Source organism: Hoplias malabaricus, chromosome 10 (assembly GCF_029633855.1).
Source record: "Hoplias malabaricus isolate fHopMal1 chromosome 10, fHopMal1.hap1, whole genome shotgun sequence".
In the NCBI taxonomy this organism is placed as follows: domain Eukaryota; kingdom Metazoa; phylum Chordata; class Actinopteri; order Characiformes; family Erythrinidae; genus Hoplias; species Hoplias malabaricus.
The window spans coordinates 39,627,183-39,654,977 of record NC_089809.1 but is presented as its reverse complement, the minus strand read 5'-3'; the positions used below and the strand labels follow the sequence as shown (position 1 = coordinate 39,654,977).

The 27,795-nt window shown below is 45.5% G+C and overlaps 4 protein-coding genes across 4 annotated transcripts; 2 read left to right on the top strand and 2 right to left on the bottom strand.

The window, feature by feature from the left end:
• Positions 1-398: 398 nt before the first annotated feature.
• On the bottom strand, positions 399-17,071 carry LOC136709005 (uncharacterized protein C7orf50). Its single transcript, XM_066683961.1, has 6 exons — positions 16,953-17,071; positions 14,108-14,204; positions 13,631-13,765; positions 4,561-4,793; positions 965-1,046; positions 399-818 (listed from the first exon to the last, which is right to left on the bottom strand). Exons 2-6 carry the CDS (start codon positions 14,189-14,191, stop codon positions 630-632), a joined length of 723 nt encoding a protein of 240 aa, XP_066540058.1. The 5' UTR covers positions 14,192-14,204; positions 16,953-17,071; the 3' UTR covers positions 399-629.
• Positions 5,988-9,870, top strand: LOC136709045 (G-protein coupled estrogen receptor 1-like). The gene is made up of 2 exons (XM_066684020.1): positions 5,988-6,059; positions 8,659-9,870. Exons 1-2 carry the CDS (start codon positions 6,052-6,054, stop codon positions 9,839-9,841), a joined length of 1,191 nt encoding a protein of 396 aa, XP_066540117.1. The 5' UTR covers positions 5,988-6,051; the 3' UTR covers positions 9,842-9,870.
• A 458-nt stretch (positions 17,072-17,529) lies between the features above and the next one.
• On the top strand, positions 17,530-19,709 carry uqcc4 (ubiquinol-cytochrome c reductase complex assembly factor 4). Its single transcript, XM_066683992.1, has 2 exons — positions 17,530-17,836; positions 18,714-19,709. The coding sequence occupies exons 1-2, from the start codon at positions 17,754-17,756 to the stop codon at positions 19,093-19,095; spliced, it is 465 nt and encodes a 154-aa protein (XP_066540089.1). The 5' UTR covers positions 17,530-17,753; the 3' UTR covers positions 19,096-19,709.
• A 2,890-nt stretch (positions 19,710-22,599) lies between these two features.
• On the bottom strand, positions 22,600-25,309 carry h3f3d (H3 histone, family 3D). Its single transcript, XM_066683157.1, has 4 exons — positions 25,195-25,309; positions 23,441-23,590; positions 23,196-23,349; positions 22,600-22,783 (listed from the first exon to the last, which is right to left on the bottom strand). Exons 2-4 carry the CDS (start codon positions 23,566-23,568, stop codon positions 22,655-22,657), a joined length of 411 nt encoding a protein of 136 aa, XP_066539254.1. The 5' UTR covers positions 23,569-23,590; positions 25,195-25,309; the 3' UTR covers positions 22,600-22,654.
• Positions 25,310-27,795: the final 2,486 nt, after the last annotated feature.

The window sequence follows — 27,795 nt, the reverse complement described above, 5'->3', positions numbered from 1 at the left end:
TCTTATCAAAAACAATGTCTTAACACGATTTAAAACAAAAACAGCCCGGTTTTTTGGACCAGTCACAGACAGCACGCTCTGGACATGACCACAGCCGTAACTGACTGACCGCCCGGTGCTCTACATTCAACACTCAGAATTACAGCCAGATCTTGGTCTTGTTTATAAACACAGGTCTGGACCTTAATTCATAGAAAATAATTGCAGTTTACAACACAATCAAAATTGTGGTCAGAAAATCACTATTAGATCTTTCACCACTTTGTGGTTGGAGACATTGTCTTCACATAAGGACACAACTTCAATCAGCAGTATGTGATCAAGTACTCAGAGGGAGTCTAAAGAACACGGCACTGAGCAACAGGAACCAGAAAAATGATTTATTATAAAAGCATTTAATGTCACAGATATTTACAGATTCAGAGACACAATGGTTCTCACTACCACATTCTTCCCTGGGTGGTACGGTGGCACAACAGGAAGTGTCACTGTCCCACAGTTCCAGGGTCCTGGGGTTGTGGGTTCGATCATCTCCTCTCCAGGGTTCAGGTCTTCATGAACAGTTTCCAGTTTGTAATGGTAAGGGAAATCCTCCTTATAGAGCTGGTGTGAGAGAAGTATTCTGAGGATCACGAGAGCATCTGAATGACCTCTTTGGCTCGGAGTGCTCTCTTCTCAGCTTCTGCAGCTCCAACCTCCGCCCCATCCTGCCCACCCCAACGCGCCAGAGCCTCAGCTTTTTGTACGGTGGTCTCTCGGGCAACTCCTTGGAGACCCTCCAGATATGATAACAACACCGTGAAATTAGCATCAGACACCTGAGAGAGAGAGAGAGAGAGAGAGAGAGAGAGATCATTCTCAGAACAGTCATGCCAATAAAGCTACTTTAAATCTTGAATATGTTTGTGTTACCAAATGTGTTACGTATTGATAAAACAGATAAAATGTATTTGGACCTCCGTACCTTCTCACTGTCAAACATGTGCTGCAGTAACCACACCTGTCTCGTCTTCTGAAACTTCCATTCCTCGCGCTTCTCTGACCAACTGAAAGACAGAGATAGATAGATACAACTTTATGGTCCATTACATTTAAATAAAATGGAAAAACTTGAAAAATAAAGGTGCTACAAAAGGTTCTTTGAGCGATGCCATAGTAAAACCCCTTTTGGTTCCATAGAGAACCATTTTTGCTGTTGCTTTTAAAATAGCTGAAGAACTTTAAGGCCTTTCTTCACACTCTCACACCTCTTAAACAAACATGATTCTCTTAAAAATAAAGGTGCACATAACAAATACTCAATATTAGATCAATACCAATACATGTGGACTATGTAGAGGAAGGCTTATTAAGATGGGTACCAAGGCTTTTGGTACCCATCTTTCCTGACCAGTGGGAGGTCAAGTGTCCTGCCCGATGGCAGAAACTGGAACGATGAGTGGAGAGAGAGAGCAGGGTCATTGTAAACCTGAACGGCCCTTTTAGTTATATATTGGGTGTATAGGTTTTCTAATGATAATGGTCTGTCTCCAGTCTCAACAACTTAAAAAACGCTTGAGTGTACGAAGCCCCGGCGTCTGTAAAATAATAAAAAAACAAAAACAAAGTGTATCGGCTCGGTAGGCTAGGCTTTCTCTCTTTGCTCATGGCAGAGAAACGACATCTGGAGGGACTCCAAATATTGAAAAGCAAGAAACTGAGATGAGGATGCTGCTCTATTCCTGCTCCATAGCTGGATAAATATTGACTTATTTTTGCTATAAATGGAACTGACTCTAAATTCAGGAGAGCGCCAACTGCAGGGAAGTAAACACAGAGCGACAAACTAAAAGTGCTACAAAACTAAACAACTTGAGTTACAAATGGGTTTCTGTGATAATTCAGTGAATAAAAACAAAGACAAGTTACACTTCAGCCACATTAATTAAACCAGAGAACAGTGTTTGTCCAAAATCAACGTTCCTTTTAATACAAAACTCACCAGCCTCCAGAGAGAAAGAGAGCCTCTGCCTTGCCTATTTGAAAAGCGAGTCTATTGTGAAGATATGTTCCCAAATATTTACAACGATCAACTTGTTCTGCTTCCTGCTACGTCCAGACTTATTTAAAGTTTAAGTATACGATATGTTTTGTTGTTTATTTTAATAGAAAGTGCAAATAATATTTGCTTTAAATGTTTAAGTAGAGCTACTTTTTTGATAAATTACATTATGCCTAAATGACAGTGGATATTTTGAGCTAGCCAAAGATAATGTTGTTATTGTTACAAATATAAACAACATGGGTCTTTAATGTCAGGTTTTATAATATAAGAATCTGACAAAATATTTTTAAAAAATTATGTCTGATTGTCTGTGAGGAGTGTGGTGTGTTCTCTCTGTGTTTGTGTGGGTTTCCTCCGGGTGACTGTCTGTGAGGAGTGTGGTGTGTTCTCCCTGTGTCCGCATGGGTTTCCTCCGGGTGACTGTCTGTGAGGAGTGTGGTGTGTTCTCCCTGTGTCCGCATGGGTTTCCTCCGGGTGACTGTCTGTAAGGAGTGTGGTGTGTTCTCTCTGTGTCTGTGTGGGTTTCCTCCGGGTGACTGTCTGTGAGGAGTGTGGTGTGTTCTCTCTGTGTCTGTGTGGGTTTCCTCCGGGTAATTGTCTGTGAGGAGTGTGGTGTGTTCTCCCTGTGTCCGCATGGGTTTCCTCCGGGTGACTGTCTGTGAGGAGTGTGGTGTGTTCTCCCTGTGTCCGCATGGGTTTCCTCCGGGTGACTGTCTGTAAGGAGTGTGGTGTGTTCTCTCTGTGTCTGTGTGGGTTTCCTCCGGGTGACTGTCTGTGAGGAGTGTGGTGTGTTCTCTCTGTGTCTGTGTGGGTTTCCTCCAGGCAAATGTCTGAGGAGTGTGGTGTGTTCTCCCTGTGTCCGCATGGGTTTCCTCCGGGTGACTGTCTGTAAGGAGTGTGGTGTGTTCTCTCTGTGTCCGCATGGGTTTCCTCCGGGTGACTGTCTGTGAGGAGTGTGGTGTGTTCTCTCTGTGTCTGTGTGGGTTTCCTCCAGGTAAATGTCTGAGGAGTGTGGTGTGTTCTCCCTGTGTCTGTGTGGGTTTCCTCCGGGTGACTGTCTGTGAGGAGTGTGGTGTGTTCTCTCTGTGTCTGTGTGGGTTTCCTTCGGGTGACTGTCTGTGAGGAGTGTGGTGTGTTCTCTCTGTGTCTGTGTGGGTTTCCTCCAGGTAAATGTCTGAGGAGTGTGGTGTGTTCTCCCTGTGTCTGTGTGGGTTTCCTCCGGGTGACTGTCTGTGAGGAGTGTGGTGTGTTCTCTCTGTGTCTGCATGGGTTTCCTCCGGGTGACTGTCTGTGAGGAGTGTGGTGTGTTCTCTCTGTGTCCGCGTGGGTTTACTCCGGGTGACTGTATGTGAGGAGTGTGGTGTGTTCTCTCTGTGTCTGTGTGGGTTTCCTCCAGGTAACTGTCTGTGAGGAGTGTGGTGTGTTCTCCCTGTGTCCGTGTGGGTTTCCTCCGGGTGACTGTCTGTGAGGAGTGTGGTGTGTTCTCTCTGTGTCTGTGTGGGTTTCCTCCAGGTGACTGTCTGTGAGGAGTGTGGTGTGTTCTCTCTGTGTCTGTGTGGGTTTCCTCCGGGTGCTCCGGTTTCCTCCCAAGCTCCAAAAACACACGTTGGTAGGTGGATTGGAGACTCAAATGTGTCCGTAGTTGTGAATGTGTGAACTGGATAAGCACTTACAGATAATGAATGAATGGATGGATGTCTGATTGTGATTCTATTGTTAGTAAATAAAGCCTATGCACTGGTTGCTGATACTTTAAAACGTTGGCTTAAAGCGTTCAGTCCAGTTCTGCCTGTGTGTTGCAGGACATGCCCACCAGTGACACATCTCCTGCTGCACGGGTGACGCTCAGCAAATTTATCGCTTTGTGTGTGCACCTCATCCTCCAGCTGGGGCATGGTGCAGACCTGGAGTAAACGTGGACAGGTTGGTGGTCAAACAAGTGAGCGAGTGAGAAGGCATTTCCCTGAAGAGACTCCGATGTAAAAGCACTACATAAAGCAGGTAAGCACGCTTAATCAGAAATGTTCTTTCTGGTCTGACCAATAGGATTCATGGGCAGTGGGTCATCAGAGAGAGCTGCACTATGTGTCTCCAGTTTAATTAATTGACATTAATTATTCTCCTTCCTCTTAAGGACCCTGTGTTTGTGTGTGTATATATACTGGTAATACTCTGCTCCTGGGGACTTGTGGGGATCAGTAAAATGTAAATCATTAAAGGAACACTAAGTAATATTTTGTTTTTTGCTCCTGAGTTTCCCCTAGTGTCATTCATTGTAACAGCACTGTACAGAAATCAGTGGGGAGGGTGAGGGAGGGTTCCAAAAGTTCCATAGTGCAGTTTCTGCAGTGCTGAGCCTCAGAGAAGCATCACAACCATTTTGAAGCTATAATTTTAAGGTAAAAATATTACATAGTGTTCCTTTAAATTTAAAGTGAAGGTACGTTTTAAGGTTAGGGTTGGATTAGGGTGGTATTATTAGTGACTTGCTTGTGTGTGTGTGTGTGATGTTTCACCATTTGAGGTACTCCAGAGCCTGCGTCTTGGCAATGCTGCTCTTGCTTTCCTCCTTTTCACTCTTCTTTTCTTCCTTCAGTTTCTTCTTTTCCTCTTTTTTCCGAATCTTCTTCAGCTTCCTCTCTAGCACTCGTCTCTCCTCCGGGCTCAGGTCATCCTCTCCCTCCATCCCTCCCTCCTCCACATCTCCAGACTCCTCAGCTTCTACAGGGGGGACGCTGTCATACAAAGTCTGCATTAAATAAAGAATTAAAAATTCAGATTAATATCCACATATAACTACGTACACACACCTAAATGTTATATATAAAATATTATATTATATATAATGTGTAGGTGTGTCACAACAAATTCGTTTTAGGCCCCAGGTAAACTGTCTGTAAACCGACACACTCGACCAGGACTTTTATTGTGTATTATTAACTGCCTACAAAATAAACTAAAACAATAGCAGCATGAGACGATAAGAGCTCCTCCTATTTTCAGCTCAGATCACTGCTTTTCTCTCCTCATCCAGGGGCTACCTACATTTCTCACCTCATGCTGATTCTTTATATTAAAAATAAAATAAACCAGTCACACCCCCATATACTCCATCAAAGCCACGCCCCCTTAAATTCCATCAAACTACACTAGGGGACGTGTGCACCACACATTGTCTACATCCACCCCGCGGTGTGTGAAATACCCCTCACTGATGTATAAACAGAATTATATCCTTGTTCTTCTCAGTCTCCACGGCCTTCCTCATATTCACCATGCACTGGAACAAGGTAAAATACAGCTGGCTTTTTGAGCACTTTATTTAGAGAGCAGTCAAACCATGCAGCTGCCAAAGGGCAGTGTGAACTGTGGCTGAGAAAAGGAGGAGATTATTGGAAGGAAAGGTGGGGGGGGGAAGCAAATGTGATGAAGGATTTTCTGAAGGTCAGAATGCAGTCTTAAAAACTTGGAAGTAAGTTTCCAAGAACATGACCATTCAACCATCTGTTAATGCTAAACACACACATACACACACACACACACACACTATCATGTATATGTGAATTGTGGGGACATAAGCGTAACTCTAAATCTAACTTCAACCCTAACCTATCTTCACCTCAATATTTACATTGTTGGGACAAGCTGGTGACCCCCACATGGAGGACGAGTCCCCACAACACACACACACACACACACACACAGAGAGGTCGACAGGCTTGTCTGTCCCTTGCTTAAAGCAGTGAGTCTGAAAAAGCTAATGGGCCTCTGGGAGACACGGAACACATTGTTTAGTGTAAAGAGTCAACAGCGACTGTGTGTCTGAATGGTCCCCCAGTATTTACATATTTACAAAAGACACTCTGCATCCATTAACCAGATACATAAAAGAGATACAGGTAAAAACTGTGTGTGTGCAAGCGCGAGAGTGTGAGAGTGAGAGAGAGAGGGAGACAGTAGGGGAGAGGAGGTGAGAAGTGAGACTCTGTGCTGGAGAGGGTCTGCACATGGAAAGGTAAGAGTATATAATTCTTCATTTTGTTTCAGACAGAGTTCTTCAGAACCAGGTCGTTCCACTTCGGTCCAGCCATGGATTTAAGGCTAAAGAAAGATGTGAGACCGGAGAGGCTCAGGTTCAGTTCCCAGGGCCGGCAGGAATAATTCATCAATGGATACAGTGCCCTTGAAGATGATGATGAATCACATTTATTTATCCGTTTTAGAGAATTGCTTCTCTGCATTTAACCCATCCGTGTTAGTGAACACACACAAACACACACACACACACACACACACACCACCAGAGCAGCGTACTACTAACAACCGTGCCGCCTGGGGGACGTTTGGGGGTTAACTGCCTTGCTACATCAGCTGTGGATGATTTTGCTTCTACCAGTGCTGGGCACTGAAGCAGTGACGCTCCAGGGCTGCCCCTAAGGCAAGGCACCTACCTCACAAGTGTCCCCTGGGTGCTATGACTGTGTGTGTGTGTATGTGTGCTCATTGCTGCTGCTGCTACTGCTTCTTTTTCTTCAGTGAGTAATGGGATTAATTGCAAACAAGCAATGCTCAGCATTACGAGTGCTGACCACACAGCAACAGTATGATTCAGTTGAGCTCACCTACAGTCCACACGTGTCATGTCACCTTACGTTACATGTATTTCTAAATAATACGTTGGGATTTGATGGATCTTGACTGTTGACATTCACATACGTAAGTGACCTGTATCTGTGTGTAACGTGAACAGATCTGTCCCTAAATTGGCCACATGTGAACGCTGATAACCAGCCTGCAGCCTGCAGCTGCTGCTGGTGATGGCTGATGACCACAGCACTGAGCGCAGGTGTAAAAGACCAGAAATCTGATCTGATCGTTCACTTTCGTATCACACGTCCATGAATCAGATGCATATCCGATACAGGAGCACATAGGAAAGTACATTCATTATGTCATTTAGGCACAGAGACAGGTGAAAATCTGCGACAGGTGAAAATCACGACTGTCTTCAGTCGTGTGGAGGTGGTGGGGATATAAAATACCAATATTTTAAATATTTTTAAACAACGCCAGAATCATGGTAAGTTAAAATAAACAAATGTTAACACATTTCTGTGTTGTTTCTTCTGACTGTTTGAAATTGTTTGATTTGTACTAAAATAAAATGTAATTAAATACAATTTAATTAAGAAATTAAATATATTATTATCATTCATTCATTCATTGTCTGTAAGCGCTTATCCAGTTCAGCGCGGTGGTTCCAAATCCTACCTGGAATCATTGGGCACAAGGCAGGAATACACCCCGGAGGAAACCCACGCAGACACAGGGAGAACACACCACACTCCTCACAGACAGTCACCCGGAGGAAACCCACGCAGACACAGGGAGAACACACCACACTCCTCACAGACAGTCACCCGGAGGAAACCCACGCAGACACAGGGAGAACACACCACACTCCTCACAGACAGTCACCCGGAGGAAACCCACGCAGACACAGGGAGAACACACCACACTCCTCACAGACATTTACCCGGAGGAAACCCACGCAGACACAGGGAGAACACACCACACTCCTCACAGACAGTCATCCGGAGGAAACCCATGCGGACACAGAGAGAACACACCACACTCCTCACAGACAGTCATCCAGAGGAAACCCACGCCGACACAGAGAGAACACACCACACTCCTCACAGACAGTCACCCGGAGGAAACCCACGCAGACACAGAGAGAACACACCACACTCCTCACACTCAGTCACCCGGAGGAAACCCACGCAGACACAGAGAGAACAATTAATTTAATATTAATATAGGGCGGCACGGTGGCGCAGCAGGTAGTGTCGCAGTCACACAGCTCCAGGGGCCTGGAGGTTGTGGGTTCGAATCCCGCTCCGGGTGACTGTCTGTGAGGAGTGTGGTGTGTTCTCCCTGTGTCTGCGTGGGTTTCCTCCGGGTGAATGTCTGTGAGGAGTGTGGTGTGTTCTCCCTGTGTCTGTGTGGGTTTCCTCCAGGTGACTGTCTGTGAGGAGTGTGGTGTGTTCTCCCTGTGTCTGTGTGGGTTTCCTCCCACGGTCCAAAAACACACGTTGGTAGGTGGATTGGTGACTCCAAAATGTCCGTAGGTGTGAGTATGTGAGTGAATGTGTGTGTGTGTGTGTGTCTGCCCCGCCTTGCGCCCAATGATTGCAGGTAGGCTCTGGACCCACCGCGACCCTGAATTGGATAAGCGGTTACAGATAATGAATGAATGAATATTAATATAACTTTTATTTTGTTATAATAGTGTTTTTAAAAGGAATACAATTATTTTCAGTGATTTTTCATATTCGCCAAGGATAACATTATAGCCTAAGGTGCCTAAGACTTTTGCACAGCATTGTACATTTACCTTTACAGCATTTATCAAACGCTCTTGTCCAGAGTGACTACCTATTTGAAAGTTATAGGGGTGGGTAATTGATGTGTTAGGAGTCTTGCCCAAGGACTCTTATTGGTGTAGGATGGTGTGCTAACCCAGACGGGGTAATCACCCCACATCTTACATCACCAGCAAAGGTAGGTTGTGGATGAGAATATATTTAATTGAATGTGCTTTACTGTTTCAGAGCCGAGGCACAGACCATCTCCTTTTCCTCACCGTGGACAGTTCCCTCAGAGGAACAGAGGAAGACCATGGATGGGCCCTTAAACCTCGACTTGAACATCTCCAATCTCTCCTGGTCTGAGGTCAGCTGCAACCAAACAGACGCTGACTTTTATGTGATTAGCCTCCTCCTCTCCTGCTTTTACGCAGTCTTCCTCTTCCCGCTCGGCCTCGTGGGTAACGTCCTCATCCTGATGGTGAACCTGGACCCCAGGCAGCGGAGGAGCAGTCCAGACCTGTACTTCACTAACCTGGCTCTGGCTGACCTGGTGCTGGTGCTGGACTCTATGATCGAGGTGTTCAACCTAAGCGCGCACTACTACGATGACGCCGTGTTGTGCACCTGCATGGCTCTCTTCCTGCAGGTCAACATGTACAGCAGTGTGTTCTCTCTCACCTGGATGAGCCTGGACCGCTGCTTGGCTCTAACAGCATTGACATCTCGCGCGTTGAACACTACCCAAAGCTCAGTAGACCGAAGGTCAGGCATCACGTGTGCTGCCATATGGGTGGCTGCTGTGGCCTGCACACTGCTGCCGTTCACCACGGCTCACGCTCGTCATGGCTGGGGACGGGGCTTCTGCTTTGCGAGTGCCGCAGAAGTCCAGTGGTTGGAAGTGACCCTAGGATTCGCTGTGCCGTTCTGCGTGATAGGCGTGTGCTATGCTCTTATTGGTCAGACGCTTTTACGATCCAGAAGGTCACGTCGAGCCAAAACACTTCGGATGATCGCAGCCGCTGTCGGGGTTTTCTTCGTGTGCTGGCTGCCTGAAAACATCTTCATTGGTTTTCACCTGCTGTCGGGCACCACCGAACCTTCACGCCGCCGTGGCAACAGCACACTGTGGCAGCAGTATTCACTGACGGGTCACGTGGTCACTTTGGCTGCGTGTGCAAACAGCTGCTTGAACCCGTTAGTCTACGGCCTGATGGGAAGCACGTTTAGACAAAAACTGCAGGTCTTTTTCAGGAACCATGTTCAATGTCTTCACACTCGTTCACAAACAGCAAACAGGACTCGGCTGAGTGTTGCTGACTTCCCGAGAGCTAAATTCACCTGCGACTACTGCGCTCCCCACAGTCAGGAGGAAGAGCAGGAGTGTGAGCTCAGGAACGAAGGAGACAGAGAGTGTGTGAGCCTCTGATTACAGAAAATAAGGGTTAGATAAAAACACAAAGGACAAAAACGCTTGTCTGATCTTATTGACAACACAGAGTCATGCTCACACAGCATTTAAATTGTGTTTCCTTCTAGCTGTGTTGATTTAGCTATTAAACCGCACATTACACTGCATTACACATCTATTGTACATTACAGTGCCTCAGATCTACTGTATATTACAGTGCTACACATCAACTGTGCATTACAGTGTATCACACGTATACTGCACAATAGTGCGTCACATCTACTGTACATTAGAGCGTTACACGTCAACTGTATATTAGTGCATCACATCTACTGTATATTACAGTGTGTCATACGTCTACTGTACGTTAGTGCGTTACACGTCAACTGTATATTAGTGTGTCATACGTCTACTGTACATTAGTGCATTACACGTCAACTGTATAATAGTGCATCACATCTACTGTATATTACAGTGTGTCACACGTCTACTGCACAATAGTGTGTCACACGTCTACTGTACATTAGTGCATCACTTCTACTGTATATTATAGTGTGTCATACGTCTACTGTACATTAGTGCGTTACCCGTCTACTGTACATTAGTGCATCATATCTACTGTATATTACAGTGTGTCACACATATACTGTGCAGTAGTGTCACACGTCTACTGTACATTAGTGCATCACATCTACTGTATATTAGTGTGTCACACGTATACTGTGCAGTAGTGTCACACATCTACTGTACATTACAGTGCGTCTCACGTCTACTGTGCAATAGTGAGTCACACGTCTACTGTATATTATAGTGTGTCACACATCTACTGTACATTAGTGCGTCACACGTCTACTGTACATTAGTGCATCACATCTACTGTATATTATAGTGTCACACATCTACTGTACATTAGTGCGTTACCCGTCTACTGTACATTAGTGCGTCACACGTCTACTGTACATTAGTGCATCACATCTACTGTATATTACAGTGTGTCACACATCTACTGTACATTAGTGCGTTACATGTCAACTGTATATTAGTGTATCACATCTACTGTATATTATAGTGTGTCACATCTACTGTACATTAGTGCGTTACATGTCAACTGTACATTAGTGCATCACATCTACTGTATATTAGTGTGTCACATGTATACTGTACATTAGTGCGTTACCCGTCTACTGTACATTAGTGCGTCACATCTACTGTATATTATAGTGTGTCACACATCTACTGTACATTAGTGCGTTACCCGTCTACTGTACATTAGTGCATCACATCTACTGTATATTACAGTGTCACATCTACTGTACATTAGTGCGTCACCCGTCTACTGTACATTAGTGCGTCACACGTCTACTGTACATTAGTGCGTCACACGTCTACTGTACATTAGTGCGTTACCCGTCTACTGTACATTAGTGCGTTACCCGTCTACTGTACATTAGTGCATCACATCTACTGTATATTACAGTGTCACATCTACTGTACATTAGTGCGTCACCCGTCTACTGTACATTAGTGCGTCACACGTCTACTGTACATTAGTGCGTCACACGTCTACTGTACATTAGTGCGTCACACGTCTACTGTACATTAGTGCGTTACCCGTCTACTGTACATTAGTGCATCACATCTACTGTATATTACAGTGTGTCACACATCTACTGTACATTAGTGCGTCACACGTCTACTGTACATTAGTGCATCACATCTACTGTATATTACAGTGTGTCACACATCTACTGTACATTAGTGCGTTACATGTCAACTGTACATTAGTGCATCACATCTACTGTATATTAGTGTGTCACATGTATACTGTGGAGTAGTGTCACACGTCTACTGTACATTACAGTGCGTCTCACGTCTACTGTGCAATAGTGAGTCACACGTCTACTGTATATTACAGTGTGTCACACATCTACTGTGCAATAGTGCGTCACACATCTACCGTGCAATAGTGCGTCACACATCTACTGTATATTAGTGTGTCACACGTCTACTGTGCAATAGTGCGTCACACATCTATCGTGCATTACTGCATCAGAGATCTACCGTGCAAGTGTGTCACACGTCTACTGTAAATTACAGTGTGTCACAGGTCTACTGTGCAATAGTGCGTCATACGACTACTGTGCAATAGTGCATCACACATCTACCGTGCAATAGCGCGTCACACGACTACTGTGCCATAGTGCGTCACACATCTACCGTGCAATAGTGCGTCACACATCTACTGTATATTAGTGTGTCACACGTCTACTGTACATTAGTGCGTCACACGTCTACTGTACATTAGTGCATCACATCTACTGTATATTACAGTGTGTCACACATCTACTGTACATTAGTGCGTTACCCGTCTACTGTACATTAGTGCGTCACACGTCTACTGTACATTAGTGCGTTACCCGTCTACTGTACATTAGTGCGTCACACGTCTACTGTACATTAGTGCGTCACCCGTCTACTGTACATTAGTGCGTCACCCGTCTACTGTACATTACAGTGTGTCACAGGTCTACTGTGCAATAGTGCGTCACACATCTACCGTGCAATAGTGCGTCACACATCTACTGTATATTAGTGTGTCACACGTCTTCCGTGCAATAGTGCGTCACACATCTACCGTGCAATAGGGCGTCACACGTCTACTGTATATTACAGTGTGTCACACGTCTACTGTACATTAGTGCGTTACGCGTCTACTGTACATTAGTAGATTTCACATCTGCTGTATATTGCTGTATAAGCTCTGTAGAAAAGCAGAAGCAGCTGCACATTCTCAATACCAAACACTGGTTATTCACGATTGGTAAAGCCACTCAGTACTGAGCTGTGGAGCAGTGTAACTGTGTTCTTTAGACTGACATCACACAATTCTGTGCTTTTAGGGGTTTGTTAGGACCTGTCTTTCTCACATACCTTTGAGCTGAGGGCCATCAAATCTTAACAGCAATGCTGGAACGAGTCCACAAACCCTTGGCCATATGGAGTACAAACAAAAGATGGGCTCCAACCGGTTTCAGCAGAGAATTAATTCCATAGGAAATAAAAGTATGCATCGCTGAGTGTGTCTCTGTAAATGAGCCAGCAGCACCACCGTGTGGCGAAGTACAGTACGGAGAGATATAGACAGGTGGAATATAAACTGGTACAGAGAGAGAAGAGTAATATGGAGAATAGCGGGTCTCTGTACCGTGCCTATATCAGTAGACACTGCTGTACTGGGTGGATGCAGCAATGTCTGTTTGTGTTACTTGGGTTCTAAAACACCAGATCATTGGTGTTAATAAAGCAACTATTGTTTATATTGCTTTCAGTGTTCAAAATACTATGTTGTGTAAATATTGCCTCAAAGATATACTGCCTTAAGGTCCAATGTATAGCTTGCACAGGTTTTTCTGGGTGAGAGCTATATATTAATTATAGAAAAATTACAGTCAAAACAAAGTGGAAGGGAAGAAATGCACCTTAAAGGCGACACGTTCTTCCCCAGCACACGTGGACGTGAGGGAAAGAGGGTTTAAAGTTACAGCGGAAAAGAAGAAAGAAATGAGAGAATATACTTGGTTCAACACCTTCAGCTCTAGTGAACTCTATTTAACCTTTTCACTACGGTCCAAGCCACTACCGCAAGAGAAGTGTCAAAACGGACAAACGAATCCCAGCCCTCAAGGAAAATGCAAGTTACAGAATACAGCTGTGAAACGTGATTATCACAGTGATGAAGCCCATCGCAGTAATTCTGCAGGCATTAGGCTTAATCATTACATCATCACTGCGCGCGCACACACACACCTCAGCTTCTTTTTCTTTCTGCTTCGTCTTCTTTTTCTTCTTGACTTTGAGCAACTCTGAGGTGTTGTTTACATCAGATTTCTTCTTCTTCTTCTTCACTTCTGTGACTTCGGCTGGGGGACTCAGCTCCGACTGCTGTAAAAGCCATGCCAACACACACACACACACACACACACACACAGTTAGAGAGAGATGATCTGAGGTTGATAAAAGTTTTCCTTTATCACAGGCGGGAGAGATGGGTGAGAAATATTAGTGACTGTTCACTGCAAATCAATTCACACTGCTGTTATCTGATGAGATATTATTATTATTATTATTATTAGTAGTAGTAGTAGTACCACAGTTGTTGAGATACTGATGCTGTTCAACGCCAGAATATTTAAACCACTTTTAATGCTTTAGAGGTTGATCAAATGAGGGGGACTTAAGTAAAGTATAACACCAGTTCACCCACTTGCAATTATTAACACACACCTCACAGTCCGTCTTCCTCCTCTTCACTTTCTTCTCTTTCTTCGGTGAAGACGTCTCGAGCTGAGGAGACTGCCTCTTTGCCATTGTGACACTGATACTGCAACACAAACATTATTCATTTAATCCATTTCTCTGTGTGATCAATATCTACATCAATCTGACAAAGACGTAAAGAACTGGGGTCATCTGAGCTCAGGTCTGTGCCACCTTTCCGATTCTCCATCTTTAATCACGCTCTTCTAATGAGGTCTGGAGCTTCAACTCTTCTACTGCACAGTCTCTCGGAATCAAATACCAGGCCGAACTGTCTGTACATTTCTCTGCTGAGCAGAACTGCCCCTGCGTTCTGACACGATGGTGGAGAAAGACCCACTGGACTGAGATGTCCCGACCGGCTCTGACCAAGAGACAACACCAACACCGCAGACATCCTCTGGAACAAGCCTTGATAATCTGGGTTTACCATTACAACACCAACTGACCACTGAGGCTGGGCTTTTTACTTTAACTAGAACTGCTCTCTGTTCCCCTACCTTTCACTGTACTTTAATCACACAGCTCACAGTCAGAGTGTAGCGCCTAAAGACCACTGTACACTCACTGTACCTCTGTCAGTCTTCACACAATGTGCTCTGTGTTTATACGCTGCTCTTTCTTTGTTTTGCTCCAGTGTCGACCCGAAGAGAATGGGTTCCCCTTTGAGTCTTGGTTCCTCTCAAAGATTCTTCCTCAAGTTCTGAGGGACTTTTTCCACTGTTGTGTCTGCAGCGCTCACTTGGACCCAGAAATCTGTAAAGCAGCTTTATGTGTAGACAGTAGTGTATAAATAAAATTGGATTGAACTGAAACAATTGTGACAACAGGTAGTGTCGCAGCTCCAGGGGTTGTGGGTTGGAGCCCTGCATCGGGTGACTGTCTGTGAGGAATGTGGTGTGTTCTCCCTGTGTCTGCGTGGGTTTCCTCCGGGTGACTGTCTGTGAGGAGTGTGGTGTGTTCTCCCTGTGTCTGCGTGGGTTTCCTCCGGGTGACTGTCTGTGAGGAGTGTGGTGTGTTCTCCCTGTGTCTGCGTGGGTTTCCTCCGGGTGACTGTCTGTGAGGAGTGTGGTGTGTTCTCCCTGTGTCTGCGTGGGTTTCCTCCGGGTGACTGTCTGTGAGGAGTGTGGTGTGTTCTCCCTGTGTGTGCGTGGGCTTCCTCCGGGTGACTGTCTGTGAGGAGTGTGGTGTGTTCTCCCTGTGCCTGAGTGGGTTTCCTCCGGGTGACTGTCTGTGAGGAGTGTGGTGTGTTCTCCCTGTGCCTGAGTGGGTTTCCTCCGGGTGACTGTCTGTGAGGAGTGTGGTGTGTTCTCCCTGTGCCTGAGTGGGTTTCCTCCGGGTGACTGTCTGTGAGGAATGTGGTGTGTTCTCCCTGTGTCTGCGTGGGTTTCCTCCGGGTGACTGTCTGTGAGGAGTGTGGTGTGTTCTCCCTGTGTCTGCGTGGGTTTCCTCCGGGTGACTGTCTGTGAGGAGTGTGGTGTGTTCTCCCTGTGTGTGCGTGGGCTTCCTCCGGGTGACTGTCTGTGAGGAGTGTGGTGTGTTCTCCCTGTGCCTGAGTGGGTTTCCTCCGGGTGACTGTCTGTGAGGAGTGTGGTGTGTTCTCCCTGTGCCTGAGTGGGTTTCCTCCGGGTGACTGTCTGTGAGGAGTGTGGTGTGTTCTCCCTGTGTCTGCGTGGGTTTCCTCCAGGTGACTGTCTGTGAGGAGTGTGGTGTGTTCTCCCTGTGTGTGCGTGGGCTTCCTCCGGGTGACTGTCTGTGAGGAGTGTGGTGTGTTCTCCCTGTGTGTGCGTGGGCTTCCTCCGGGTGACTGTCTGTGAGGAGTGTGGTGTGTTCTCCCTGTGTCTGCGTGGGTTTCCTCCGGGTGACTGTCTGTGAGGAGTGTGGTGTGTTCTCCCTGTGTCTGCGTGGGTTTCCTCCGGGTGACTGTCTGTGAGGAGTGTGGTGTGTTCTCCCTGTGTCTGCGTGGGTTTCCTCCGGGTGACTGTCTGTGAGGAGTGTGGTGTGTTCTCCCTGTGTCTGCGTGGGTTTCCTCCGGGTGACTGTCTGTGAGGAGTGTGGTGTGTTCTCCCTGTGTCTGCGTGGGTTTCCTCCGGGTGACTGTCTGTGAGGAGTGTGGTGTGTTCTCCCTGTGTCTGCGTGGGCTTCCTCCGGGTGACTGTCTGTGAGGAGTGTGGTGTGTTCTCTCTGTGTCTGCGTGAACTGGATAAGTACTTACAGACAATGAATGAATAGATGAACAAGTCAATTAATGAGAAATATGTCTAGCTCTCCAGATGTGGGGACTGCACACACCAACACTGGCACATTGTATATATTTATTGATTATTATTCCTGTAGTACATCTGTATGATCACAGTCTAATTTTGGTGTATTGTTTTTTGAAAAAGACATAAACAACAGCTGAACACTGTGATCTTTAGACGACAAAACCTCGGAGGACACAAAACACATCTTCCTCCTCCCCTCGTGTGTCTTTTAAGTCGCTTAAGTGATCATTTAATCTCCAATATGCTGCTCACTAACAGTTTACAGCCCGTTTATTACAACTAACATAAACCTGTCGAAGCTGCAGCTGAGCGTACCGTGAAAATTAATGAAAAAATAAATCCTAAGCACATAATGATTTAACGTTCGAACCGTTTGCTGTGTTCATCACCTCAACCTTGTTTTTATGAACAATCAGAGAATAGAAATCCGAACCTGTATCAAAAAAAAAGCTTTACAATAAAATAAACTTAAGTTAAATTAAATAAAATAAGGCGAACTGACGGTGAAGTAAGTTGAGAAACAATTTTAAAAAGCCGTAACTCACCTCAAACTTAAAAACCTCGCTTCCTCCACACAGCACGCGTCTGCTCCGTCAGGAAGCTTTTTACTGTGACACAGCAAACACCAACTCTGATTGGCTCAAAACTGCACACGCTGAGGCTGCTGGGATTTGTAGTTTCTCGTGTTTGTGTGATAATGTTTATATTGGTTTGATGATATTTTGATGTATATTTATCCATCAGAGATAGACCGATAGATAGATAGATAAACATAAATGCGTAAATAAACTGTACATATAATATTTCTTTGCTTATTATCTTCCCGTCTCTTCAGCCAGTCCGAAACTCTTAAAGAAAACCCTTTAACCAACGGCTGAATCTCAAACTGCTCCCTGCGCCCTCTGTAGGTGCACTACATCAGTCCAATTTATCGTGACCTATGTAGTGCACTTAGAGTGTAGGTAGCATATAGCTATTCGGCATCGAGCCGTGTTCAGCGTGTGGAACTGAAGTGAGGGTTATAGCCGGACTGTGTTGAGAGGGACACACACAGCGTGTTATATGACCGGAGACCTTCAATGTGAAAGGAAAGAAAAGGAGAGAGAAGAGAGAGAGGAGGAGGGAGAAGAGAAGAGAAGAGAAGAGAAGAGAAGAGAGAAGAGAAAAGAAGAGAAGAGAAGAGAAAAGAAGAGAAGAGAGAGAGGATGAGAGAGAAGAGAAGAGAATAAAGTCAAATAGAGAGAGTGTAGAAAAAAGCGAGAAGTAGTGAGAGAGACAGGTGGATAAGAGAGAAGAGTGAGAAAAGAGGAGAAGAGGCAGTGGAGAAGAGAGGGGGGGGGATAAGTATGGCATCTGCGGTGAGGATGATTTTCACTGTTTTTCCAAGGTTTTCCACAATTTCTGCACCTTCTGGACAGGCCTGGATAAGGTGAGGATCTCTCTCTCTCTCTCTCTCTGTCTCTCTCTCTCTCTGTCTCTATCACACACACACACACACATACATGTAGAGACAGTGACAAATAATTGCACATTTACAAAGGAAAAATGGGCTCTGTAAGCATCACTTAAGTCAGGAGATGTGGCGGTGGGATCACTGTAGCCCATGTCTAGAACCTCCCACCAGTCCCAGCACTTTTATGGCGCTTCTCCACTGCATGGACCCTATTCTACTCGGCTCTTCAGCTTTGAGGTCTTGGTTCTGGAAGCGGGTTCTTGTTTAGTGGCTGTTCTCTCGTGGTTCAGAGCGAGTCGAGTAGGGACTAAACTGTGGCGTGTAAACCTTGCAGAGCGCTGATCGTCCAGAGAGAGTCGTCACTCTACGCCACGCAACGCAGACGACCAGCACCAACTCTCCATCTGTAAAATCTCCAGCTGCAGCAGAGATCACGTTTGTTTTTATCCGACTCACGACGGCAGCTCGTAAAATGACGCCGTGGTCTTTTGAAGAGGTTCAAACGCTCCTTGGATCGGTGGCCGACGAAAGAATCCAGCGAGAGCTGGAAGCTGCAACAAGGAAGGAACAAACTCTACTGATCTGTCTGAACTGATGACGGAGCTGTGTTCAGTCCCAAACAACAACAACACGCCGATACACCATGAGTAAACACCGCTTAACGTTACCGCCGCCGTTGTTGTGGTTCCCATTAGAGACAGGTTTTGAGAAGACACTGAGACTAGAGTGGCTGTGGTACTGGAAAACCAACCAGGAACTGAACAGCAACTAGAGCCGAGTAAAGGAAGTACCATGCAGTGGAAAACCACCATCAGTCTCTTAGAGTAACCCTGTTTTTTCCCTCCTCTTTCAGAACACACCCAGTCCGAGCTCTGTCTCTCACATCTCGGTTCTGGGCAAAGTCTCAGAGATCTCCAGGAGACGGTGAGGAGGATGAAGTTCTGTCCAAGCCCATCAAATTCTCCACCAGTAAAGGCAGCCACCGGACCTGGAAGGTGGAGCGCTCCATGGGCAGCACACATCAGAAACCCTGGTGGCGGGTTCTGCCCCTCAGCTTACTGGGCATCTCCTTCATTCTCTGGTGCTTCTTCCGCCGGGAGTCGGAGGTTGACCAGGCTCTGGAGAAGCAGCTGTATGAACATTTACCTGATTTACTGACAATTATGGAGGAGGAGGAGGAGGAGGAGGAAGAGGAAGGGCAGCAGCACACAGAAGCCCCCAAAAAGGATCCCTGACAGTGGACTGAAATGGACAGACTGTACCGTAGTGTTACTGTGCTGCTCGGACTCCGGAGATCAATAGAGCGCCACCTGCTGAAGGTGGAGGAGCTTGGGGACCTTCAGCTGAATGTTGTGATGCTGGGGATGGCTCTGTATCAGGGAGGACACTGCACCGCTCTGGCGTCTTTGTAAATGACGGTTGTGTCGTCTGAATGTCTGTATTAAAGATGGCTTTGAGAATCCTGACACATACAGAGAGGATATTGTGTCTATGTTCTGTTTAGTGTTCGTCCTCTGTCTGCGTGGGTCTCCTCCCACAAAAACAAAGTAGTTGGATTGTGTGTTTAAATGTGTCCAGAGTTGTGTGTGTGACTGGGTGAGTGTGAAATAGTCCACAGTTGTGAGCAAGTGTGTAAAACTGTCCAGGGGTGTGTGTGACTGGGTGAGTGTGTGATACTGTCCACAGATGTGTGTGTGTGTGTGTGAAACTAACCACAGATATGTGTGTGACTGGGTGTGTGTGTGAGAATGAGTGTGAGTGACTGGGTGTGTGAAACTGACCACGTATGTGTGTGTGTGTGTGTGTGAGTGAAACTGTCCACATATGTGTACGAGTGACTGGGTAAGTGTGTGAAACTGTCTACAGGTGAGTGTGTGTGTGTGTGTGAGTGACTGGGTGTGTGAAACTGTCTACAGGTGAGTGTGAGTGTGTGTGAGTGACTGGGTGTGTGAAACTGTCTACAGGTGAGTGTGTGTGTGTGTGTGAGTGACTGGGTGTGTGAAACTGTCTACAGGTGAGTGTGTGTGTGTGTGAGTGACTGGGTGAGTGTGTGAAACTGTCCTCAGGTGAGTGTGTGTGTGTGTGAGTGACTGGGTGTGTGAAACTGTCCTCAGGTGAGTGTGTGTGTGTGTGAGTGACTGGGTGAGTGTGTGAAACTGTCCTCAGGTGTGTGTGTGTGTGTGAGTGACTGGGTGTGTGAAACTGACCACAGATGTGTGTGTGAGTGAGAGAGAGAGAGTGAGTGACTGACTGGGTGAGTGCATGAGTGTTGGAAACTGTCCTCAGATGTGTGTGTAACTTGGTGAATGTGTGAAACTGTCCACAGATATGTGTGACTGGGTGTGTGTGTGTGTGTGTGAGACTTGGTGAGTGTGTGAAACTGTCCACTGGTGTGTGTGTGTGAAACTGTCCACAGGTGTGTGTGTGAGTGATGGACCTGTGCTATATTCAGGGTGTGTTCCTGCCTTGTCCAGTAAAGCTCTGAACCCTGGACCCACAGTGAACAGGGACCTAAGCAGAATGAAATGCTTAAAGAAAATGAATGAATGAATGGTCTGTGTCTAAAACGATTAGGTTGCAGTGACACTGAGGAAAAGCCCATGAGTAAATGTTTAATCATGAAGTGCTCAGTGCCGTTACACGATTACTAGCCTTTTCTTAGCACTGGGTGAACTCCCAAAAAAGGGCTGAGATACTTTCACCTTCCCCTTTCTCAGTTGTGCGCTGAGACGTGACGTTTTAAATTTGTAGTGGAGCTACGCCCATAAGAAGTTACGTAAGTCTGTTAAATGACACTATAACAAACTACAACCACAGTGTGTCGGACCGTCCCAACTGTCAGAGCCGTTAGAGTCAGCTACTGAAGTTCTCTAGTGTACACGAGGAAAGGGCGAGTTGAGTGTGTAGTATGTTGTTTCTTGTAGGTGATGTTTTCCACCCCTGGACCACACACAACACACAACAGAATTCCTAAAACACATCTGTAGCCCCAAGTCAGAATGCTGTTATTTGGCTTTTAAAAGTGCTGGGGACAACACAGTGTGTGGCAGTAAAACCAGCATTGCCTTTAAAGGTGACATTCATTGTCTATAACCCTTATCCAGTTCAGGGTCGCAGTGGGTCCAGAGCCTACCTGGAATCATTGGGCGCAAGGCAGGAACACACCCTGGAGGGGGCGCCAGTCCTTCACAGAGCAACACACACAGTCATACCTACGAACACTTTTAAGTCGCCAATCCACCCACTAAAGGTGACATTCACAATTTTAAATAAAAAACATTTATTATATTCTATGGATGTTTCCTCACCATTTGCTGCTCTCCAGTGTTTTAATTGGAAACCAGTCCAAATTGTTTACGAAGCCCGTGTCTGTAAATGGGTTTTCAAAAAAAAAAAAAAAAAAAAAAAGTGTCTCAGTCTGGTATGCTAGGCTTTCTCTCTGTTCACAGCATCCAGACGTTTTTAGACAACGAAAAGACTACCAAAGATTAAAGATATCGCTCTGTAGGTGAATGTTGACTCATTTTTGCCGTTTCCAATCACTCAAGGTAGAAACACCTCCAAATTTGGGTGATGGCTAACTGCATTAGCGAAAGTGGTACGAAACTAAACTCGTTACAAATGAGTTTCTGTGGTAATTCAGTGAACAAACGTGTGTGGCGTTGTATTTCCCTTAAACACACAGTTCCACCTTAAACGATGCAGAGCTTCTGAATGTAAACAAATCAGAGAATTTCTTAAGACATTCCCTTAAAAAAAACACTAGGTACGATTTGGGTTTGTTGCTCCTGGGGATCCCCCAATTTGTGTTTTATAGCATTCTGCTGAAATCAATTTTGAGGGTGTGTAGCAGAGTTACATAGTGCAGTTTCTGCAGCGCTGAGCTCATTATCCCTATTACAGTTCACTGGAGCATCACAATGATTTTGAAACAATATTAAGACAAAATTAGTGTTTCCAAGTCTTACAAAAGCGGTCTTATGGCCCCATCTGCAATTATCATTACAACACAACACTTTAAATTAGGATTAGATGTTTCACAAAAACAGTTGTGCTTTTGTGAAAGGTTAACAAAATGTGAAAGACCATTGCTGTGTTCAAATGCAGTGAACAAAACATCCACCAAAAGCATTTCCATGTTTTCTTTGGACAGCAACAATAGTTTGTTTCACTAACCAAGCTGGATGTTGCAGGAATTAGAATAAAGAAGCAGAAAGATTAGAGAAACACTTGAAGAAAGGTGTTGGGGACAATGTCCCCAGTGTGAGCTCACACCCATGCTAACTAACGGAGGATGGGATAACAGGAAACTCTGGTTCAAGTTCACCAACTGTCTCCCACTTCCTGCTTTGTGTAACTCCCCTCTGGCCCCAACACTCACCCAAAGACATCAGCCCACACACAATGAGGTAGTGGAAAGTTTATTTACAACCAAATGGCCACAAATGGAGGAGAAAAATAGAATCATGATAGAAATAAAAATGGACACGTCCTAATATCACCATAGAGCATGCAGACTAGAGCGCACAGGCAGAGGTATACCAAAGTCTAAAATACAAACTTTAAAACCCTGAGAGGAGCTCCCGGAATGTTCAGACACCGCCCCCTACTGTCACGCTGAAGTACCACAAGATTCCCCTCCCCTACCACAACTACCAAAAAAAAAAAAATTATACAAAAAAAAGGAAGCTTAAAACTACAACAAGCATTTGTAGTCGAGTGTAAGAACCCACCCCTAAGACCGCCCACCCACCCACTCCCTCCAAAAAAGATGGATTAAATAGAATGAGCTATCTAAGCGCGCTCGCCGCGGATTCGCCGAGCCAGCTGTATGTCCTTGGGCATGATGGTGACACGCTTTGCATGGATGGCGCACAGGTTAGTGTCCTCAAACAGACCCACCAGGTATGCCTCGCTGGCTTCCTGCAGAAACAGAAAAACAAGGATCAGCGTCAAAACAGTCAGGTAAACATCCGGTAGAATCCTGTAGTCATACCGTCCAAACGTGTGCAAGTCGTAACTTTAACAACAACAACGCAGTATGGCCCAAATAGTCCGATTTAGTGATCCAATGAAGATCAAGAAACATCGCCTTAAAATATCAGAAAACCCTGATTTGGTGTCTTAATTTTGCTTGAATTACATGAAGACGAAGGAAAGGACAAGTAAGGTGGGACACAGGAAGGACTGTGGAGAAAGACGTGGGCCAAAGATGAGAATGCAGGAGGATTCATCTAGTACACAAACCACAACAGTGGAGTGAATGGAAAAGACTCAACACAGCCATTTCTTTAGAGCCTCTGAGCCTCCAGTCAGGACCTGACCATCTACTGACCTGCAGAGCACCAATAGCTGCACTCTGGAAGCGCAGATCTGTTTTGAAGTCCTGGGCGATCTCCCTCACAAGACGCTGGAAGGGTAGCTTGCGGATCAGAAGTTCAGTTGACTTCTGGTACCGACGGATCTCACGAAGAGCCACGGTACCGGGACTTCAGGACACAAGGGATTGAAAACACATAAGTTTTTGTATGCACAGTCTGGCAAAACCAAAGTGCTTTAAAATAGGTGTGGAGTCTTTACCGGTATCTGTGTGGCTTCTTCACGCCGCCGGTGGAAGGTGCACTCTTGCGGGCAGCTTTAGTGGCCAGCTGCTTCCTTGGGGCTTTACCTCCAGTGGATTTACGCGCTGTCTGCTTGGTACGAGCCATTGCTCTCAAGTGGTCCTCTCAGCTACAAAGACACAGAACAATTCATGGACTTTATAACTAAAACCAATAGAGGCCAACCGTTTTAGGGCGGTTAAATCCAACCTGATCCCTGGCTGACATTGGTAATTGACGTTATGAATTTGTTTACATTTTTTCTGGCTTGATATATCATTTCAATCTAGTCTTATGAACCATGTGGCTATGCAAATTCATCGTTTTAAACAAGGAAATTAAAAACACATAGATCCTCACTCCCCCCTCCACCTACTAATACCCCACCATAGTCCTCTTTGTTCACCGATAAACCCCCACTGAACTGGAGCTCAGGGTTTAGGATTCTTACTCTTCAGACACCCTTCCTCGTCTGTGCTTGGTACATTGCAGTTTCAAAGACTCTCAGCTACCACTGCTAGTGTATAATGCCCATATTGACATGCTTAGACTTTAAACAACGTTATGATCATGGACACCATGACAGTTTACACCTCAAACCTGAAAGAGAAACCGATTGCGCTTGTGTTAATGAGGACAGTTTCCTACTGCTTTACTGAAATGACCACGCATCAACCCTAAAAACGCTCTACTCCCAGATGTACGACCCTATAACCAAGTAAACTTTTAATGCACGGGATATCCACTAGTCTGTAGTATTTAGACAGAGCCTGAATTTTAAGGAGGGAAAAAAATCCCACCACAAAACTGGACAGAGATCTAATGATAATACAGTAAAGGAAGTCAACTCCAGCTTCATAACACTTCATATATGATTTATTACTAGAGAAATACAAGAAATCAAACAAACCTCCCACAAATTAACATTTATATAGGATTAGAAATAAGTAATAATTTTAATAATTGCACCTCACAATAAATTTTATTAAATAAAGTCTAATAAATTGTTATCCATGTATTAAACTTAATTAAAAATATTTACACTTTGAGGAGAGAAGGAGGAAAAAAAATTAAAGTATTACATAACTACTATAAACACACACACCGCCGTTAGCTACGTATTACACGTGTGTTAATAAATATAAAAGCTCAAATACAACAGAATGACAATCTATTACACGGTTAGGGACGTCAAATATATAAATATTGTACAAAAATAATAGTTACACACTAAATACCGGATACGCTACAAAGTGGTAAATATAATAAATAAGAGCGCGGCCACCATTACGCGACGCTCCGCTCTCACGCTTCTCCTTCGTTTGTAGCCAACATGGCGTCCCCGCACAACAACTATAGCCTCCTCTTTGTTTCGATCAAAAATGGTAAAAAACCTCATTACATGATATTCTCCTCAGACCAGCGGGCCTAAGAGAACAGAAACACACACACAGCTGAATTACAGCGCGGGAGACTCGCGAAGAACGTCGAAGCCGTGTAAATAAACACAGTTCACCTGAAAAATAAAAGGAGTCGCTGCTTTGAGCCTCAGCGTCCCGCGCCAAAGCAGAGCTCAACAAACCGCGGCTTCCAACGGTCGCTAAACCGGACCAAAACTCAACACAGGACCACAAAAACCGAGCCAAATTTTGCGAAGAACATTCACAAACGTGTACAAACATAAACAACGCCTGTTCCCATTTTCAACCTGGTCGAAATATGAGTTATACCTACCGATTAGCTTTCGTCTTCAATTCCAAAACAAGGAATGTCTATCCGATCGTGGAGGTTTCGTCTGCCTACCTCCCCCATATTTATATCACTGGTGACGACATCTGTCCGAAGCCCCGCCTCCGGCATCTCTCATTGGTCAGAGAGGCGCTTTGATCTGGAGCGATACGGAGGACGAAATCTGCCAAAAATATCAATCAAAAAAATAAATACAAACGGAAATAAATAGACAGAAATAATCAAATAATAATAAAAAAATAAACAAATAAACGTGTGACAAAACTGTAAAACATTATTTGTATTTAATTTATCTGTGGAATAAGAAACTCAACCATGAAATGAAAACTGTTACATTAATAAATATAACTATATATACAAATATATTAAATAATTATAAAATGCAAATAAATACATTAATTATTCAGAATATAAATTAAATAAATAAATAAATCCGAGGCCAATCTAAAAAAATACATGTTTTTTATGCATTTCATTATTTAAACATTTATTAATTTATACATTTATTTTTTAAAGAATGTGCCCTTTTATTTATACATAAATATTAAGACCCATTAACAGTGTGCTTATATGATCAAATATATTTTTTTGGTAATATATGTTATATTTGACCATATTTTAAAATAGGAGTGAAAAATTAGTCTATTTACTTTAGAAAGAGAGCAAAAACAAAGACTGAAATCTGGACCACTCCCTACTACACATTAAATGAAATTCATTCATCTTTTGAAAGAGCACCCAAAATCATTGGGGGACATAAGGCAGAAACACACCCTGGACATGACGCCTGTCCAACATAGGACATCACACACTCACCAGGTCTCTCATGTACTCACCTGTACAAACACCATGTATCATTAATGTAGCTGCAGATCAACAAAGACGTAAAAACCTGCCAACAACTTCTTATTTAAACAAAATATTTTTTTTCTCTGTGTCTGTGTGGGTTTCCTCCGGGTGACTGTCTGTGAGGAGTGTGGTGTGTTCTCCCTGTGTTTGCGTGGGTTTCCTCCGGGTGACTGTCTGTGAGGAGTGTGGTGTGTTCTCCCTGTGTCTGCGTGGGTTTCCTCCGGGTGACTCTCTGTGAGGAGTGTGGTGTGTTCTCCCTGTGTCTGTGTGGGTTTCCTCCGGGTGACTGTCTGTGAGGAGTGTGGTGTGTTCTCCCTGTGTTTGCGTGGGTTTCCTCCGGGTGACTGTCTGTGAGGAGTGTGGTGTGTTCTCCCTGTGTCTGCGTGGGTTTCCTCCGGGTGACTGTCTGTGAGGAGTGTGGTGTGTTCTCCCTGTGTCTGCGTGGGTTTCCTCCGGGTGACTCTCTGTGAGGAGTGTGGTGTGTTCTCCCTGTGTCTGTGTGGGTTTCCTCCAGGTGCTCCGGATTCCACCCACACACGTCCAAAAACACACATTGGTAGGTGGATTGGCGACTTAAAACTGTGGGTTTCCTCCGGGTGACTGTCTGTGAGGAGTGTGGTGTGTTCTCCCTGTGTCTGCGTGGGTTTCCTCCGGGTGACTCTCTGTGAGGAGTGTGGTGTGTTCTCTCTGTGTCTGCGTGGGTTTCCTCCGGGTGACTGTCTGTGAGGAGTGTGGTGTGTTCTCCCTGTGTCTGCGTGTGTTTCCTCCGGGTGACTCTCTGTGAGGAGTGTGGTGTGTTCTCTCTGTGTCTGCGTGGGTTTCCTCCGGGTGACTGTCTGTGAGGAGTGTGGTGTGTTCTCCCTGTGTCTGCGTGGGTTTCCTCCGGGTGACTCTCTGTGAGGAGTGTGGTGTGTTCTCTCTGTGTCTGCGTGGGTTTCCTCTGGGTGACTGTCTGTGAGGAGTGTGGTGTGTTCTCCCTGTGTCTGCGTGGGTTTCCTCTGGGTGACTGTCTGTGAGGAGTGTGGTGTGTTCTCCCTGTGTCTGCGTGGATTTCCTCCGGGTGACTGTCTGCGAGGAGTGTGGTGTGTTCTCCCTGTGTCTGCATGGGTTTCCTCCGGGTGACTGTCTGCGAGGAGTGTGGTGTGTTCTCCCTGTGTCTGCGTGGGTTTCCTCCGGGTGACTGTCTGCGAGGAGTGTGGTGTGTTCTCCCTGTGTCTGCGTGGGTTTCCTCCGGGTGACTGTCTGCGAGAAGTGTGGTGTGTTCTCCCTGTGTCTGCGTGGGTTTCCTCCGGGTGACTGTCTGCGAGGAGTGTGGTGTATTCTCCCTGTGTCTGCGTGGGTTTCCTCCGGGTGACTGTCTGCGAGGAGTGTGGTGTGTTCTCCCTGTGTCTGCGTGGGTTTCCTCCGGGTGACTGTCTGCGAGTAGTGTGGTGTGTTCTCCCTGTGTCTGCGTGGGTTTCCTCCGGGTGACTGTCTGCGAGGAGTGTGGTGTGTTCTCCCTGTGTCTGCGTGGGTTTCCTCCGGGTGACTGTCTGCGAGGAGTGTGGTGTGTTCTCCCTGTGTCTGCGTGGGTTTCCTCCGGGTGACTGTCTGCGAGGAGTGTGGTGTGTTCTCCCTGTGTCTGCGTGGGTTTCCTCCGGGTGACTGTCTGCGAGGAGTGTGGTGTGTTCTCCCTGTGTCTGCGTGGGTTTCCTCCGGGTGACTGTCTGCGAGTAGTGTGGTGTGTTCTCCCTGTGT